At 37.7% G+C, this 20036-nt stretch overlaps 1 protein-coding gene across 7 annotated transcripts in view; it reads left to right on the top strand.

The window, feature by feature from the left end:
* Fas1 (fasciclin 1 Fas1 domain-containing) overlaps positions 1-20036 on the top strand; it is a 244839-nt gene that overhangs the window by 199118 nt on the left and 25685 nt on the right. For 5 of the 7 annotated variants that reach the window (XM_072908597.1, XM_072908596.1, XM_072908593.1 and 2 more), the window contains 2 exons: positions 30-228; positions 614-774. In XM_072908597.1, the coding sequence (XP_072764698.1) occupies positions 30-228; positions 614-774 (360 nt within the window). Of the gene's footprint in view, positions 1-29; positions 229-613; positions 775-15226; positions 15236-20036 lie in introns of all 7 variants that reach the window. The other 2 variants (XM_072908595.1, XM_072908594.1) reach the window with 2 other exon arrangements.

Genomic DNA, 20036 nt, shown 5'->3' on the forward strand with positions numbered 1-20036 from the left:
TTTTTTTATTCGATATTGATTCTTTTCAGAGACAATCTCCGCAGGCATCCTTTCTGTTACAGCCAGAACCGAGGCCGCAGAAGATTGATAAGCAGGTGATCGACGGACACGTTCTACCCAATGAAGTCTTGTTCACGGCACCGACGCCCGACAATACGGAGTACAAAACCCTCGTATTTTCCGACAATCTGAGAGTCACCGTCAGCTTCCTGAAGGCACATAATAAAGGTAACACATACTGCTCGAACAAAATCTTGATTATTCGAAATAATTGTAATTTAAATTAAGAGACAATTTACTTATTTTTTAATACAATAATATAATACTACAATATTTATTAATTTGTTATGACTTTTATAATTATACAATTCATATAATTTTTTATTTTTTAATGATATGATATTTTTTATACAATGATATATTCTATCGTATGTAGACGATATTACTATTAAAAGATATATATGTTATCTACTAAAATAGATCTCTTCTATTCATCTCGAGATATTTTCATGTATAAAATAGTCACATTCAGCTAAAGGGATGTATCTATCTGCGTTTAAACACCGACAGGTTCATATATATCTCGATGTCTAATTGATAGTCGGATTTTCAGTCTACGTCCAATCGAACACGTTAATGGGCGATTCGAATCACCCGTCCGGAGTGGTGCTGGCAGAGATAGTGAAGGGGAACATCCCAGTGCGCAACGGTGTCGTTCACTTGATACAACGACCGCTTATGGTGGTCGACAGCACCGTGAAGGATTTCCTCGAGGTCAGTGCCTGATCATCCGTCATTAATTGGATTTACGAACGTTGTTCGAAAACCGCATCGGTTGCACCGATACAGTTTTCCGTAACATCGAAACTCGCGTTCTTCGATCGGAAATATCGCATTAATCTTATCGATTTGTTTGCGAAATTATTCGCGATAAGATCAATTTTGCGTTAATCAGCGCGCGATAAACGATAATATTATTTCAAACTCAATTATGTCGCATGTTGAGAATAATGAAAATAATCAGTTGGTCAGTTTAATAAAGAGTAAACATAATGATTTATAATGTGCACGATGCGTCACAATGTCGCATCGCTTTAGACTAGCGGCCTCGTCATTGACGTCATTTTGTCCACATTCATTAAAATGATTATGCTGAAATATGGCTGCATTTCGTTAGGGAAAATTGTTAAATAACACACACGCCCGTGAGAAAAGTGATATAATTTATATTTTCATATACACATAGTTTAACAATCATAAGATATTGTGTGGTTTTGTGTTATTATTTTCTGTCTCTCTCTCTCTCTCTAACGTAAAAATTAAAATGAAATGTGGAATAACACATACTTACACACGTACGTCTAAATTAATTCTCACTTAAATTATTAATTTTGTCGTGTACATAAAATATAAATATACTTTCATTTTCAAACATGCTCTCAACGTGTAGAAATATTGTTTTAGTATTTTGCGATGCAGATGTAAACAGATTTGCATTTAGAAAAATGCAATGCTATCTTCATATTTCGCGATGCAAACACACGTACATTTACATTCCGAACAGCAGCATATTTATTTATTTATTTATTTTTTTTTTAATGCGTAAGCGCATTATTCGACCGAAATTTTATACGATGTTATCTTCATATTTTGTGATAAAAAGATAAACATTCAGGTTGTTATAAATACTAAAATCCAAATAAAAACGAATATATATATACATGGTAATTGAAAAATAAAAAGAAATTACTTGGAGATTTATGGATGTATTGAGAGAGAGAGAGGGAAAGAAAAAAAAGAGATGGAGAGAGAAAGAGAGAGACTTACAGAAGAATATTATTAAATTGAATGAAATTGAAAAACGCTGTAATACATTAAATCTGTAAAATCCGCTTGCTAAAATTCATTGAGCTTTCCACGAGTCTTCAATCATCCCGTATAACCCCGTCTAATGCAAACGACACGTACGTGCGGTGAAAAAGCGACGGCAATCGACCTGGAAAGTCGTCTGCTCGTAAAAGCATTGTGACCGGTCCGGTTTATACGAGCCGAACGCGCAAGAAAAAGTCGAAATTTATAACTTCGTTTAAACCTCCTTACCGGGGCTCTCTGTGAAATTGAATGCGAACCTTTGTTTCCACCCGTTCCCCTTGGAACTTCATTCACCGCCGATTGTAAAGGCGCGACGACAGCTCGCCATTCGTCGGATTCCGTTTTTCCGTTTGATATCTATGTATGTACGCAGGCTCTTTCACAGTCGGTGAGTCGAGTGATCTTCTGTCTTGATTTTGCATCGACAAAGATGAGACCTTTCTTTCCCTCTCTCTCTCTCTCTCTTTCTTTCTCTTTACATTGCCCGCGCCTTGCTTAACCCTTTGAGCAACTATGTAATGCATCAGAGAAGCGTAGGGAAAGTATGGCGATGATAATGAGAAGTACGAAGCAAAATGGAACACGCGAAATTCTCCAAACGCGAGTGTTACGATGGAGAATTGTTATTTCAGAAATTTATCCAGTGCCCGAAACTTTGACTGTCAGATTGTATAACGTTCAAACTCCAACCGTGAGAAAACATAGCGTAAGATTGAATGTTGATAGAAGAAAGATTTATTTCATTTTCGGCACACAATGAATGGATATTGTTCGAATCATTACGCCATACAAAAAAAACAAAAAAGAAATATTTATTGTTTTTATCGCGTATTTTTTTCCGCTTAGAAATTTTCCGCTTTAGATATTTTACGGTTACAGAATCGAATTACCTAACAATCTGCATTCCCATCTTTCTCTTTCTTTCTATCTTTAAAAAAAAAAAAAAAAAAAAACAAAGAGCTCGATGCGTTTTCACGTGTACGTACACACGTTCGCGATAAATCGTGGAAATTTCACGCGCGCGGGTGCTTCATCTCGCCGACGCGACGCCTGGCGTTTATTATGAATTCAGGCCGCGCGATGCATTAGAGGGGCATTAGTATTCGCAGTGTCCCGATACCTATATCCCGACGTGACGTGTTTCGCGGAGCCCTCGTAACGTCGACCTCAAAGGCTTTTGGCATTGTGTACGAATTTGGAAGGATGGTAACGCCGCCGTCACCGACGTCGTCGTTGTCGTCGTCGTCGTCGTCGTCGTCGTCGTCGCGGACGAGTAATAATCGCTGCCGTTCGCATCATCGAATGCAGATGTGTACATTTTGACCGCTATGCAAACTATGCGGAAGTTAGGGTAAATGAGGCAATTGCCGCCACCAAGGGCGCGCGTGACGCTTCCGCTTCGTGGCAGATTCGCAGAGACCAATTTCACCCTTCGCGCATTTAGTATATGTGCCTATTATGTGCGTGTGCGAAATACATAATGAAGCGGACGGATAATATTACAAAATTTCTATATAATTTATTTTATAATTGTAACTAAAATTATGCGTTTGGGTTACAAAATTTATCGACGCCGAAATAGAGTCACAGAGGATACTTTATACCTATCTAACTCGTTCGCTTATCGAGTTGGCAAGTGAGAATGCTTATTATTGTTAACGTTATGATAGTAAGGGATGGTCGGAGAGGACTCTCGTGGGGACGTTATTGAACGATCACCGCGATACTAACCGTTTAAGAACGTGTGGAAAGGCGTTTGCGAATGGCAATTTGTACCGTTGGCTAGAACGTCGCGTCGAGATAAGCGTTGTATTTTGTCGCGCGCGCGCGCGTGTGTGTGTGTGTGTGTGTGTGTGTGTGCGTGTGTATATGTACTCGCGAAGCCGGGAATCGAGCGGAAATGAGAAAGAGAACAAGCTTTACGGCAATCGTAAAGATTCTATCCGGCTGGGCGCTACAGCGCCGATCCCGTGTATCGTAATGATTCTAATCTTAGCGAGTTCGCAGCCATTTTAGCGTCGGAGTTGCACGCGGAGCACGTGCGCGTACTCGAAATAACTCGTGATAATGTAACACCCCAGGTAGATGCACGCGTTCGGCACCCCGATAAACTTTAACACAGTGAAACGCGCTTAACTGAATTTTATACGTTAGAGTTTAAAAGGTCAGTCGAGGAGAGTTTTCAGAACCTTCGATATTGAAAAATAAAGATTTCAAAGATTTTCGAAACTCAAAAGCAGGTCTTTTTTAAACACAAGATTCTAATAATTTGTCTTTGGATTTTAGTATTTTAATAAAATTAAGCAAATTAAATTTTTAATCACATACACAGTGTTCGCATAATGATATAATATTTTATATACGTACGAAATGCAGCCAAATAAAGTGCGAAGGATGATCAATGAGACATATTTCTACTTAATCGACGCGTGATTAATAATACGTCTTTTGACGAGGCCGATGTGACTTGACTATTTTCGACGGAAAAGTGATTTCTCTTGAATTGCGTATATTCTGCTAATCATTTTTTACATTAAACAGCAACACGAGCAAAACACCGCCATTTACAGGAAATATACTCGTTCCTGTAGTTTCGCATTACACGAGTAGCAAATAATCTATATATCTTGATATATACTTAAGTGCAGTTACTCTCTAGTTCAATAACAGCATCATCACTTGGATAACAGGAACAACGAGCCACTTTAGTTCAAACTACTTTATTTAAGTCAATAACAATTTCATTACTCGTGCAGGTGGCACCCGTCAAGCACAAGTACTACAACTGTAACTATAACTAGGTCACAAAATCACTTTTCAAGACAAGACAATCACTCTCACAAGAACGTCTTTCCTCGTCGAAACGAGGATTTATATTTATTTCTTCTATCATACTATATGATCTCGATATCAACTATTGACATTATAGAGCGATGTTAATTAAAAACTGGCCATTTATATATATATGTTATTACACAACTTCAATTTCAATTTCTATTAATTCAATTAATTAATCTTACTGGAATGCCATCTTTTCTTTGAGATTTTAATATTTTAATATTGACTTAATTGAATAAATTTTTAATATTCGATTTCTTTGAAAATCTTAAATCATAAAAATTTTAGAAATATATGTATTGGCTTAATTATATATGTATATATATATATATATATATATATATAAAATTATAACGAAATTCCAGTTTAATAATGCAATCGTATAATTTTTGATGATTGGCCAACACACGACTGTCAAATATTTTTAGCCAACATCGCTCCAAATGTGCAGACTCTCGATGTAGTTTCCGTCGATTGAACCGCATTGACTCTTTTTCGAAACGCTTCTCATTCACCATCGGACAGCTGTTCCACTTCTCGGCGGAAATTCAAGAAAAATGTCGCTGAAACATTATTTCACTCCACGATATATACTGTCACACACGAATGCCTACATGAACGATCGGAACACACGACTTCGTTCTACGTACGATAAGCGCATCCGTCTCGCGGCCTCGCCTCTTGCAATACGTGCCACATTATCTATGTGCGCGTATATAGGGTGATGCGCGCGACTAAATGCGCATTCACGGCATAATTACAGCTTTGTTGATGCATCCTGGATAATGGAAAAATTTAAAAATTCAGATTATTACGCCTGCTGTACAGTCTTTGCTACATCACAATTAAAACGCCTGTTTGTGCAGTGATATAATTAAAAAATACACGGTCGGACATTTATTTTTACTTTACATCGCTATGCTAATTAGCTTGATAATTGTATAATTTTTTAATCCTTTCTCTTTATTATTAACAAAGTCGGCAACTGCCTGAAAACTAGCATAGTTACGCGGACCACCCTATATACGACTCTGTATGTATGTCACATATGTATAATATATATATATATATATATATATATATATATATATATATATATATATATATATATATATATATATATATATACGAACGTTTTACACAGGACAGAGGAATGGAATGTTCACGTGACAGCTGTCGTCACTGTGCGATATCTCGACTGTTTTTCAGCAATGATCCTCGGCACGTCTCGCCTACTGTCTGCACCAGACCCTCTCGGCTCGTAATTTGGATCAAAGGCGACGGAACTTTTCCTAGCAGGAAATGTCCCGATTATGTCAAATCGTATTAGTCGTGCTCGACCTTTGATTCAACGAGCCTATGTATGTTGTGTATTTGTGCTCGAAGGAAACATCCCGATCGTCGATAATCGCGCCGATATGATCGAAATATATGAAATGATCAAATGAGATGATGAAAGAAATAAATCTTTTCACATGCTGAAGTTTTTAACATTTTTTCTTTTTCAATACGGATAAAATTAAACGTATACTGAATATTTTTCTTGAATATTTGAAACTTTTTTTTATCCTAAATATTTCTAACAGATTCTATGAATTTTCAACTCTTGGTTCTCGCAAACACTGTGTTTCTCGATGAAATTAGACGCGGAGTAATTTAATTAAAGGGACTCGGGTTGTCATCGGCGGTCGGCGATAGTTTTACGCGAGGTACTAATCACTTACTTCCAGGTTTACTCGCATAGACACTGAGAACGAGACAGGCGGGAAAACTCGATAAATGAAAGACAGCAAAGACAAAGTACCCGAGATCGATGTGTAGGAGAGCACAGAATTTCATGTTCTGCCATCACTGCACTATACGCGCCTCGTGTGTCTCACACCGCAGATTTCTCGCCGCCTCCTCTCGCAGATCCTCCCTCCACCCCCCACCCCCCGCCGTCGTCCATTATGTCTTTGATCTTTGACTGTGCTCTCTTGCCTTTTGATTTTACATTTCTCTGTAAAAGAGGGACAACACGTCTCACACCACGCGCCAGACCATAATTAAACATAATTGCGTCTGTTCGCGAGATATCGAATCAAAGCCCACGTGCACACGTCTCTCTAAAGGTGTTTCAGAAAGAACCTATTCAGTTTTTGAGTTTTCCGACCGCTGGAAACGATCCAGAATTGTCGGAAGCTACCAAGTAGCTTCTCTCTGAAACTTTCTTTGACGCGATTTCGATTCGATCTACCCTAAAATTGAATGGAACGAAAACTTGTGCGACCTTGCGATTCGATGTCCTCGCCATTACATTATCCATCATTTCAAGCACAGGAACGAACGACGATCGAATCGCTTTGAATCGCCAGAACATATTGCTGATTAAAAATATAGTTGATGAAATGAATACAGATAATAAAATTTAGTTAATAAAATTTTAATAAAATGAAAAAGGCAGGTAATTAAGCAGATATTGTGACGAATGTGTATTGCTTGTTATTTTAAATCATTTTCAATGTTATTATATTTTTTACGACAAGTAAAAGTTGATACGTACATGCGAGAATTATCGTTTGATTTACAAAATTTTAACAGATGTACAAATAACGAATTTGTGATTCGCCGATTGACATTGGTCGATATGAAATACACTGTTATCTCGTTTATCCATCTATTTCCTGTTTGGCTGGCACGAAATGGAGTCGATCGTTCGTCCTTCCGTTCCGCGCTTCCGCTCATAATAATAATGACACACCAGTTGTCACGTACAACAGTACATCTGTATATAATGGATACATAGGAACATATATATATATATATACATATATATATATATATATATATATATATATATGCATCGTGAATTCGAGTTGCTCTACTCTGGCATTATCTCGTGCTTTGAATCTCGTTGCGATCCCTTCTCTTGCCTGTATCTACATAGCGAACTTGTTCACCTTGCTACTTTGGCAAGCATCTTATGCTCATAGAACCTCAGAGTCTATTCGCTCCTCGTACTTTACCGATTGTTGCGAGTAGCCTACCCTCTCCTCTTTCAACCAAGTTCTACAAACCACAACTAACCCCCTTCTTGTACATTGTTCGCCCCTTCCCTCGAACTTTCGCGTCCTTTCGAGGGTATGATTTGTATATACACGTATATACAAGGTGATCGACAAGCCGGCGTGTGATGTAAGAATTAATTTTATTTTTCCTCGGGAGCACGTTATTTATAAATGTTATAAATATACATATGTGTTATAAATATGCATGTATAGTCGGTAGATCTCTTCTTTTGTGGCTCGCATAAAGAAAATTTCGAAATTTTTTTCCAGTGAAAGATCAAAAGAGTTTCGTGCTCGATAACCTTTAATTACAAAGTTATTTTTTCCGTATTCTTATGAATTTTCCTTTTTAGTATTTCCTATAAATAATAAACCTCGCAAGAGGAGTTCACTGAGTTTCCCGAAGAGCGTAAAAGGAATTGTTCGAAACTTATAGTCCGGAAGTAATGAAACTAATTTAATATCTGTAACTATTACACAATAAAGTATCGATTACCTTGTATATCGACCTATCAAGCAATGACAATTAATGCAGTACCAATCGTAAGGCATTTTTAAGACAAATTTATTAATTAATTGTTTTGCACAGCAGTGACATTGGAATTTATCATAAATAAATGAAATATTTAACGTTAAAAAATATAATTGTACAAATTATAGAAATTTGTGCAAGTAAGTCTGAATATATTATCGAAATTAAACGTGTATTTTTCATCGATATTTATAACTCTAATCTAATGTTTTTTCGAGTTCGCGAACAAGAATACAGCCGAAGATGTTTCTCGCAATGTTATTTTCGCCGAACGTCGTCTAACTACGGCAATAACAGAAATGTCTCCGGCGATCGTTCACGATGTTACCATGAAACGCGAAAGTAAAAGAGCCGTCGATCTGTTGTGCCTCGCAAAGTTCCTCTCGTTTCGCACGGAAGAAGAAAATCAACGGAAATCTCAAGGAAAAAAAACGTCGCGAAAAACGGTAGCCGACGAAGTTGATCGTTTATGAGCGCGTGCTACACGACCGACAACTTTTTCTCCGGTACGGCATTAAATCTTTAAGCTCTCCCTCGCGTTTTCCCCGAAAAAGGGACTGCACTCGAAGGGAGAAAAACGTGCTACGAGGTGTCGGAAAGTTTTACGTTGCCAGACGCGTTTGCGGTCACCGCGACCTTCCCACGAGCTTTCGCTAGCGAGGATACAACTTTAACCATTTGAGCTAAGCAAGTAGCTCTCTCTTTCTCTCTCTCTCTCTCTCTTTTCTCGATACCTACACTTATAAAATGCGTGGGAAAAAATATGGCCGCTACCTCGAATGATTACGGAAACTTTTATATTTGTCGATCATATTATAGATATCTGAACTATCTTAAAATCTTTTTTTATTTTTAAAAATTATAATTTTTTTGGCATCTCTTGGATTCTTTCAACAAAATAACACATGCATTTTAGTGCGTGATACTATTATTTTAATTGGCATAAAAATATTAAATTTCATTAGATCACTGATCGTGTTGTCGTTCGCTTGTTATGTTGTTCGTAGATTTTGAATTTTCGCGATAATTGCACGCGAAAACGATTTTATCCATGCAAAACACTCTTGATGTCGGAGCTTTCGAAGTGTCGAAGCGTTCTCCAAGATGTTAAGATCACAACTTCGACGTCGCAAATAATTTCATTTCTCTTGTGTAGCTGAACAAAGAGAATCGCGTTGTAAACGCTGGCGAAAAGCTCGCTATGTACACTTTGAGACTACCAGCATGAAGCAACGTCGCTCGAGAGAGAGAGATGGGCCTTTAAGGATTCGCCTGGAACGGAATTCTCCTTTAAGAGAATGCGACCTACGCTGCGGAAAGCTCGGCAAATCGTGGCGTCGTGGCGTTCACGAGAGAGGCAGTCAATGAAATTCCACGGAGAGTGCAAGAGCTTAGTAACTGTAATTCCTCGGGACGGGAATCGGACGCTAATCGGAAATTATGCAGAACAATTCGCGGATCCGGCCATTCGGAACCATTTCGATTCTCGGCTTCGAGAGGCGGCCTAGCCTTCTCTTGATCGCCTTTACACCCGCCTCGATCTTCCATTCGCGATATCTTTCCCCTTCGTGTGAGCGGAAGGAGAAAAATTCCTTCGTCGAAAAATTGAAATAGAACGAGACGCCGACGCCGACGCCGATATCGATCTCTCTCGCGAAAGTGCCATGCTCAATGTACTATACATCGGCATCTATCGTGTGTCGCAGACTGCATCTTCTCATCCAGGATATCCGAGTATCCAGAAAATTTCATACATTGGAACGCGAGGATCCGATCGAGACTCCATAGAACATTTTGCAAATGATAAAATGATCAAACGAATGAAAAGAGAATTTTATCTTTTTCTTTTTTCCCGCTTTTTTTTTTTCTTCTCAGATTTTGAGAAATTCTAAATATTTTCACAAATTAAACTATAAAATTTGCGAAAACCTTAACAGAGTCTTAATATATTGAACTTTGATAAGTACTGAATTTTTAATGGAATATTGTTTAAAAAAATTTGTTAAAAATTTTAAAGCTCCGAGATGTGTCAATAATCAAAGTTGATTATTCAAGAGACGTTCTAAAATTCTTCGATTCGCAGGTTTGTTATTTCTTTCTTCGTCCGCTTCGTCCTCTGTAAATTGCGGAGATTTTCTCGTCCTCGTGTTTATCGCGCCATAATGCATGTGCGATCGCACGTCCCTCGCAGCGTTAATTCGGCGGTTAAAGATTTCACCATCCCGGCGGAGCGTGTGCGGGTGGTTTCATTATGGGCTTCCGGTACAACGATTCACTTCAAAACGGCCTACTTGCTCGCTCACGGCGGCGGCGGGACTCAGGTACCCGTACTTGTTCATTGAATTATTGCGCTTCCGTGGTTGTGCACACGGTTAGTGCATGAGATCAGTTTAGTTTACAACGAACGAGCGTAAACGTCGAGCAAAAGCTACGTGGCGATAACATTTCTCTAACACCGTCGAGAGAGAATCAGATTTAAGGACAGAGTTAAATCGAATCGTGCGCAGAGTTTTCGCATGTCGGAAAAAGTTTTTCATTAGTAAAAGCGAAAGTTGTTATCTCTCTCGTGTAAAACGTGCCGCGGGAATAATTGAGTTAAAACCGATATAACGATTCGTAAATGTCACGACAGGAAAGTCAACGAAGATATAAAGTTGGAAAACACGTTCTTGAAAAAAAATGCGACCAAAGAATCGATAAACTTTATAAATTCACACATTCACAGATTCGTCAAGTTTCCGAATCTCTCTCGCTCTTCGACGACCATCGAAATCATCATTGTCCCTCTACGAATATAATTGCCTGCAATTTGCGCCCGCGTAATATTCTGTCGAGGCAATCAAAGTCTATATCGGGACCATAACCGGTGGCGTTATCGATCTGTAATGCCTGGCATTACGTTCGTTAAGTGTTCCATTCCGGTGACATGTTTCTCTTCCCTTTCCCGACTTGCCAACTTGCCGAGCTGTCAGCGACTGCTGCGAAAGTGGGTCGTACAGCTGTCGGGTCTCTCGGCCGCAAAATTTGCCAAGAAAATCCCGACTTCTGTACTGTGAATAATAACGATTCGACACGGAGGAAGATACGGATGTACATACTTGGAAAACGCGCAGCAGCTCCGGGTCACTTGTCGTCGTACAAATTCGCCGGGAGTCGCAGCCTCAGCACGATCGTGCGGAAAATTCGCTGAACGAACGTGTACTTGCCTTAGTAATCCCCTGTGCAATTTCGTATCCTCCATCTGAGATCGAATAACGCACGCGTGATAACATCGCGAAATTATTCCGCGTGGCAAAACGATTCATTTAAAAGACAGGATTATTTTCCTAATCTCCGCGAAGCGCACATAATTTTCTATAATAAAAGATTGTGCGAATACATATATTTATTCTTTCCTTGTACGTATAGAGATAAAAAACGGCAAATAAATGGAAAATGTGAAAAGGTAATGAAAGCCTGTTCTGTCAATACAATACGAATTAATTATCTGCAACTGTAATAAAAGCACAAAAATACATTTATTTTTTTCTCGCGAGTCAAAATTAAGACATGAATGCAAAATACATATTAATGAGTCATATATTCTCTATTAATACGATAAAAGAAATTAATGTTTTTCTAAAATATCATATTCTGCACGCGAACATGTTAAAAAATTCGAACACTACGTTTCGGCACGTGATGGAAGAGATTTTCACGAATGAAGCGGTGATCGTCGAAATGGACCACAAAGCGTTATTGATGAAAGGGAAAGTAATGGAAAATTGATCGAGTTTGATGACAGCCAGGTGTGAACATAAACGATTCTCGGCTCGCCGCACAGTTATTATTTGATTCGAGTATATCGAAGATTAAAACGCACATGCCATCGCGATTAAGTACCGCGTATTTTTTTTTCTGCAGTATTTATTATCTCGTTTATTCATCATACTTGCGCAATTGACATTGAAGAGTGTCACTGAAATTTGATTACATTCCACACACGTCAATATAACTAATGCTCGCTAATACGATAAAAGTTTTTTATTGCGTTAAGCCTTTTAGATAACTTCTATAGTGTAAAAGAATATAACAAAAAAATCCCTTGACACAAAATGAACAAAAATCATGTTACAACGCTAGAACGAAGACAATATTGATTTGGCGTCCAGAATGTTTTACATTTTTTTTTCGAAAAAAAATAGCAAAATATTTGTCGGAAAATTCAGAATGGTATTTTAACGCGGTCAACAAGGACCATCGATTTTACTTTTGACATGACCGACGTCGATGAGAGATCGGCAAAAAAAAATATATAACGTAAAAGTTGTCGTGTGCTCGACACAACACGCGCCAGTACAAGCGATCCTTTAGCGTATTATTGTTTAATCCGACCGCGCATGAAATCGAATTACATCGACTGAATATATCGTGCTCGTACCTATGTGTGTTCCACGCCATTTCACGACGAGGGGATTAAAAGCCAAACGATGTTGAACGATCGATACAAGAGAGTAAAATCGATGTTTGCGTAATGTACGCTAATTGACCGCTAGTAGGCATAGAAAATAACGCCCTAAATATGCAAATGATTCACGATAAAAACTTTCATGTGCGCGAGAAGCGAGAATTATTTTGGAAAAATTGCTGTAGGTATTAAAATTTGTAAATTATATAGATATCAAAATTTTATATTAAAAGATCGAAACATTAATTAATGACTGTAAGAAGAAATTTAATAAAACAATATATCTCTCCCGGTCTTACAAACGATATATCGTGCTCGGTATTTCGTCAAATATTTTGCACGTTTTAATATTGAAGCATACACTCGAAAATCTTACTCTGCCTCGCGTGCAGTATTAGCGCTATGGATTTAAACCGCATGCAGGGATCGCGATGCATCCAGGAAGCTGAGCAGCATTTCAAACGGGATAACACCATCTCGCTGTGGTGCGTTTCGCGCGTAATTCCCCTGAAAAGTTAAACCGGGACGTCCCGTGTGTGCATATTATATGCAGTGTACGGTGCATGTGACATACGAGATGCGCGTCGCCGAGAACGCGTCTACGCGGCTGTGACAATCGAGGCGCGGCCGACCGAACGACTGGTTGACATTTTCGCGTTTTCCCGGTCCTCGTGTCGTAATTAATTATCGGTTTACCGCGACGAAAATAGACAGCCGCGCACTCGAGCGGAATTTTGCGCGCATACGTGATAACCGGCCTGAATTCTGTCTTCGGCAGAAATTAGAAATCGACGTGCAATTTCACGCGCGTCGACGTCAGCCGCCGACTCGGTTCCCCCCCCACCCCCCCGTGTTTTAAATATCAAATATTATTAAATAGTATTTAATAGAACTGATAGGAAAAAGAATTTAAACAATATATTCGGAGACTTGGATCTTTCGGACTTTGAACATTCACGTATGCGACTCTTGTTCCTCCAGTCGAAAAATAAGATCACGTTCTTATATATGCAAATAAAACACGTCTATATTTTATATTAACACTGCAGTAGACTGCGCAAACTGCGTATATATATATATATATATATATATAAAACACGAGTTTACGAGAATCATAAAATATCTCAAGATATGCCTTACGATTGGTACTCAACCACCTACGGAAATCGCATTTTTACAGTATATCACTATCAATACTGCTCCCTATACTCATGTCTCACATTCCACAGGCTACGCGATAACGTCTGTCTCTTTGCGATTTCAGATAAAATCACGATCGATCGATCGATCAATGCAGTCACGAAACGATAAAATACTTGTCTACGTTGTACCAAAATTATACCACTCGCGTGACTGATAAATGTCAGAGATGGATCTTTTTAGATAGATTTATTTAATTAATATCATGCATATATACATACACACACATATATATATATATATATATATATATATATATATATATATTTATATATATGCGCGAGTACGTTTTCTACGTTCATTGCCCGTTGTTATCGAGCCGAAAATTAAATTGCGCACGAAGCCTGTGGAAATATATGACAGCGTATCGTATTGGCGTAATTAAATCCGGACAATCGTTAATTAGACGTGTTTATCGTATTCGATTGTGAAATCACTTATGACACAATCATCGCCTGGTAATACGGTAACGTCTGACGATTTCGGCGTTTGCGCGCGCGCACACACACGTCTATTCCAAATTACGCCAGTACTTGCGGCCAAATATAACCGAGAGAAATTGTGCGATAAATATTTGCGTGTACCGTATATACTATATACGCGCAAACAACGGCGCTTCGCGAGTTAATTGGCTGCAAGGGTGTTCAATAATAAGTTAATATTGCCACAACACTAATAATAAAACTCGATTGTTCAAATCGAACGGTGGACGTTGTTTTCGATTTGCAAATACAACACCATATTAGATTGGATTTATTAAAGAAATTTTAAGTAAAATTTTAATTTGTGCTAGAGATGTAAATCTTGACAAATTTAGCGTCCTTTTCAGTTTTACTAAGAGATTAAATACACTTTGCACTGAAAGTTTCTCTCGATTATAAAGCCTGATACTTTTGTATATAAAACGGCTTCCATGCCTTAATTTATTACAGGATGATCATTAAAAGTCACAAAATTTCACGTTAAAACATTGGCCATTTAACATTATTAAACGTTACAGCTCGTATCTTTTCCTAAGTTGAGTTTTACGACGTTTGTGTCATCCTGTAGCAAAAGTTCTTCCAGCACCCGATAGCACACGTTGGATCCATCGATCTACAGAAAGACACAGATAAGATACTATTCACCCCTGTCAACTCACATCCAGCCCATTTTCTTGGCAGGGACCTACATGCGAAACGCTTACAATATCTTTTACAGCGAACGACCTAATTACAAGTTTACCTTTCTCTGTTTTCTGTTCGCTTCTTATGTTATGGACCGACCCTGGTTTCCGGTTTCTCTGTGCAGTCCTTCAAGGTAATTCGCCACCAGCTTTTTCTCTACTTTCGCCTTGATCTCTCTACTACATTCTGAGACATTCATCCGGATCATCGCTACGTCACTATGTCACTATAATTATGCAGAACATCTCTGAATAGATTCGTATAGCTAATTAGACAATTTAGTTTATTATTATTATTGATTTCGTCGTATAAATATTTATATTTATACTTTTAAAAGTTTTGTCTTTGATCAAAAATCGATTTTGAAGTCTTATACAAAAACAAAAAAAACAAAAAAATGTGCCATTAATATTTTCAATGAAAGTAGACTGATAAAAGAAGAAGGTTAAAGTTCGAGTTATACAAATATCAAATAGCAAATTTTATAATTATCTTTTTATAGTGACATACACACATATACATCATACATACATCATTCACACAAACAGCCCATTTCGAATTCTTATTTTCGGCTCTTTTTTAATCACTTTTTGTTGTCTGTCTCTTTCAACATTTCTCTATCTCTCTTCATAAGCACATTCATGTCTTTTTAATAGTTTTATTTCTTCATGTGCCTCTTCTCGTGCGCCGCCATATCTCCTCGCTCATCGTCGTTACCTTCACTGCATGCCCATGTCCGATTTTATTGGCGAAGAGATTTCCGGGATCGATGTACGAAAGAGGTAGTATCGCCTCGAAAAAGCGGAGGACGTTACTCTCTCTCTCTCTCTCTCGGATCCTTGGATGCTGTTATCTTGTAACGTCCTGTACGAAAGCCCTTACTCATCTTCCCGGCGGAAGATGATGCCAAATTTCTTGCCGTCCGCGCGCGCGCGCACATCCCTCTAAAGAGGAAGAGCGCCTTCACGTTCCATCGATCCTGCGCTTGCAAGCAACGTCGCCCATAAATGCGGACACCGGCGTGCATTACATGACGTCGCCGAGCTATGCAAACTATGAACCACCGTGAGAGCTTAATGTGCGCCTTTTCTGCGTCCGTCCATACACGAGCAAGTAGAGAAGCAGCATGAGCGAGCAAAGTGCGAGAGTAGCGTGCGCGCGTTCGTCCACATGTGTTAAGACGGAAGAGGCGAGGGAAAAAAAAAGGAATAAAAAGAGAACGACATACGCGCGCGCACGCACTCGTGCGCATTCGCGAGCGTAGAGCGGCCGCTGACTTTGCATTTTGTAGTCGGTGTTTTTTTATGCGTCCTATTGCCTCTCTTTTTCAGCACTCTCCGAACCCCTATCTTTTTCCTCCCGGTTCCGTTACCCGTCTGCCCTCGGCTTCCTCACGCTTGGCGTGTCCGGTAAAAACGTGCATATTTTTTCTTCTCTTTTTTTTTTTTTTTTTTTTTTTTTTTTTTGCACGACACCATTATGCCATCCAGCGTGATTTTTGAAGCCTTCTCCCCGGAACTGTACCACCAACGACGTTATTTATGATGCAAATCGAAGTGGATTTCTTCTTTTTTTATTCCATTTTTTCGTGGTACATCTTTGCACTGGCCGATTGACGAATCATTCTTATCTGAAAATTGGGTCGTAAACTTTCAGCTTCTATGCTTATATTCTAACGAGATCCTCAGAAACGTAGGTATCTGTATAGAAAAATTCGAAAAGTAGATGCCTGACAGTTTTATCGAATATTTTGAAATTTTTGACGATATTTAGATATCGAATATTAGATCTAGGTCTTCTTTAAAATTTTTCTATTAGATTCTTCAAAAATTTAAACTTAGTAAAGATATTGAAATATTTGGAGAAACAAGAATTTTATTTAAATTGAAATTCTTGAAATTATGTTTATATAAATAAAATAAGTTAAATAACTGGGACATTTTAAGTTCTCGAGTAAATTTTTCATAGTTTTATTATTTTAATCGAATCGTTTCAAATACATATGTTTATGTTTTTTGCATATTTTCACTGGGTTTTTTAGAATAATTTTTCTTTTATTTATTGAGAATAAAAGGTAATTATGAAGACTTTTTTGTAACAAATACAAATATTTTTTATTATATTTTGCCGCAGTAAAATTCAAAAATTTATTAAAAATACGATTTTCATTTGTGGATATAATTTATTAGTGATAGATTTTTTTTGTAAAAGTGTTTGTTTTTAACGGAAATTAATCCGGTCGGTGAGCCAAAAATTAAATTTTGCCAACTTTGCAGCGTGCCAAACTAAAATTAGTAGAAATATTGCTCGATCGTTTTTTACGTATCTCGTAGACGAATAATTTCAATTAATATTTAAGTGTAGATTATTGTAAGTTTTAAAATATGAGTAAAAATAAAATACAAGGATAACAAGGACAAACTCGAGAATGACGGCGGTTTTGCACGTTTCTCAAGTTATAATTGGGATAAAACAGGTTATATTTGAGTTTATTTCGCAGCATGTTCCATAATTGTGCACTTTTTCAGAACCAGAAATACCAAAAATCAATTTAAAAACAATAGCATGTTGTTACGATATCAGGTATTATTATTAATAAATTTTATTATTAATAAAATTTAATAATCTAATTAAAAATGAAGAACTCGGTAATAAAATTTTGATTAGTTGCAACTGTTTGAAGTATATTAATTATTTTCTTTTATCTATGGACTATAGTATTAATTATTTGATATTGAAGAAATTAAATTTTCGTTACATGATATTAATCATACATTCAATCATGAATTTATTATCAGGAAAAGTGCATTCAATCATCTATTTATTATCAGGAAAAAGCGCACAACTTATGTAATATCTCGTATAAAGTGAATACTTTATGAATATTTTATCTCTGAGAAGAATTTATTTACTCAATCCGTACATAAAGTTTACCGATAAAAGCAGCCATTACGGATATCGCGTATTATCGATCCCGATGTACTCGCGAACAATCACCTCGAAATATACCAAGCCAATCCTAGCCAATCCTTAACCGAAGATCCAAAGGGTGAAAATCGTGCCTTGCACTCAATTGCACTCGAAAACGCACGCTGCGAACATCACAGAGAGAACTTGTGGTTTAGTTTCGACATAGAAACGCATGCCTATAATAGATTGATATGTATATACGGATGTTAACGAGGACATAGTCTGGATACACATGTACACATACACATGTACATATACATACAACCACTCACACGTGCATGCACGCACAGGAATATATATATATATATACACACATGACATTTGCATGTCAGCAATTTTCGTATTATCGATAGAATTCCTAGTTATCTATCGCGCATAATCGAGAAACGATATTAAGTGGACATTGCAAAAAGAATTTTTAATTCATGATTTATGAGACTTTGCTTTGTGTCAAATGTTTAGACTGAGAATCCGCAGAATTCAAGATTTCCGGATCTCTCGGAAGCTTCGGCATTCGTATTCTCGTATTTCGAGAGATTTCTGAGTTTCTCCGCTCTCGGGGAGTTGAGTGATTGTCTGCCACCCGAAACAAGGATCCTTCTGGATTCATTACTCAACACGCGGTCGTTCGCCATTTACAATCCTAAGGAAAGGAAGCCCGGGTTTCCGACGCGCCGCGCGAAAGAAGCGGGAAGTCTCGGGGAAATGAAATATGCCATTGCGAAAAAAAAGTCCGCGAAAAGTCTCTCCCTCTCTCTCTCTCTCTCTCTTTCTCTCTCTCTTTCTCTTTCTTTCTCTTCTTCTCGTGAGTTTTCCATGGCGAAGACAAGGCGCGCGCCAAACAAGCGTCGTAAATTTCAGGTCCCTCCTCGAGAGAATCGTACCTCATCGAGAGAGGGAATGCAAGCGAGCTGCCTTCTTGCAGCCGCGTGTCGACAGTGGCTTTATCTCGGAAGAAAGGCGTCCGGTCAAATGTAAGAAAGTTCGCGAGAAGTTCCGGGACGTTCATGGTACCTTCGCGACGGAAGCGGAATCGCGGTGATATCTGCCTGGACTTTTTAAAAGTCGCCGATATTAACTCGCGAAATTACTTGTATTTTGATACTTTTTTTTCTTTTTTTTTTTTTTTTTACAAAAATGAAAAGACTAAAGTCACGCAGTTTGTATTAAAAAGTTAGACAATTGCATTTATTTTATTAATAAAACATTTTTATGTTATAATTTTTACTTTGATTTTCGAACTTTTTGCTGGCGCGATTTAATCCAAAATTGATATTTACAAAAATAAAAGAATAAATATTCCTTTATGAATGATGGTGCAAACACGCACCATTAAATCGAAATGCTTATTAAATAGACTAACACGTCGTGTTTTGGTGACATAAATGTTCAGTAATCGGCCGCATCATTAATAATTTTATTCACGATCAATCATATAGCCAATCTAGAGCTCGCTCTCGTTTTTACTGTAGCTGCGTGTCGCTCGGAATAATGAACATCGATACTAATGACGTGTTAATAATCCGGGAAACGAAAACGCTGACGTAAATATACCTGCAAGCTTTGAAAAGCTATTTTTATCCTAGAAAAAACTACCCGCGCATTAGTCGCTTTTAATATTAAAACGATATTTAAATTATTAAGCTTCCTCTTTTTAATTAATATCGAGCTATTATTCCTTTTATCCTAGAACATAGCTTTTTACTTAAAAATTAATTGTCTAGATTTTAATATACAGAATAGCTGTGAAAAAACTAATCTAATATGACTATCGTTATTTCTCTTAACAATTAAGGTTTATGCAAATTGCGTGACTTTTGATCGATTAACTTTCTAACGTGCGAATCTGAAGAATACAATGTCACGTTGCTTCTAGAGAGGACAAAAATTATCTCGAATTTTCTCATGCACTTCCGACGCGATAAAACGGCAGAAAATTTTAAGAGGAATTCGCGCTCGCGAGA

This window comes from Anoplolepis gracilipes, chromosome 16, assembly GCF_047496725.1.
Source record: "Anoplolepis gracilipes chromosome 16, ASM4749672v1, whole genome shotgun sequence".
In the NCBI taxonomy this organism is placed as follows: Eukaryota; Metazoa; Arthropoda; class Insecta; order Hymenoptera; family Formicidae; genus Anoplolepis; species Anoplolepis gracilipes.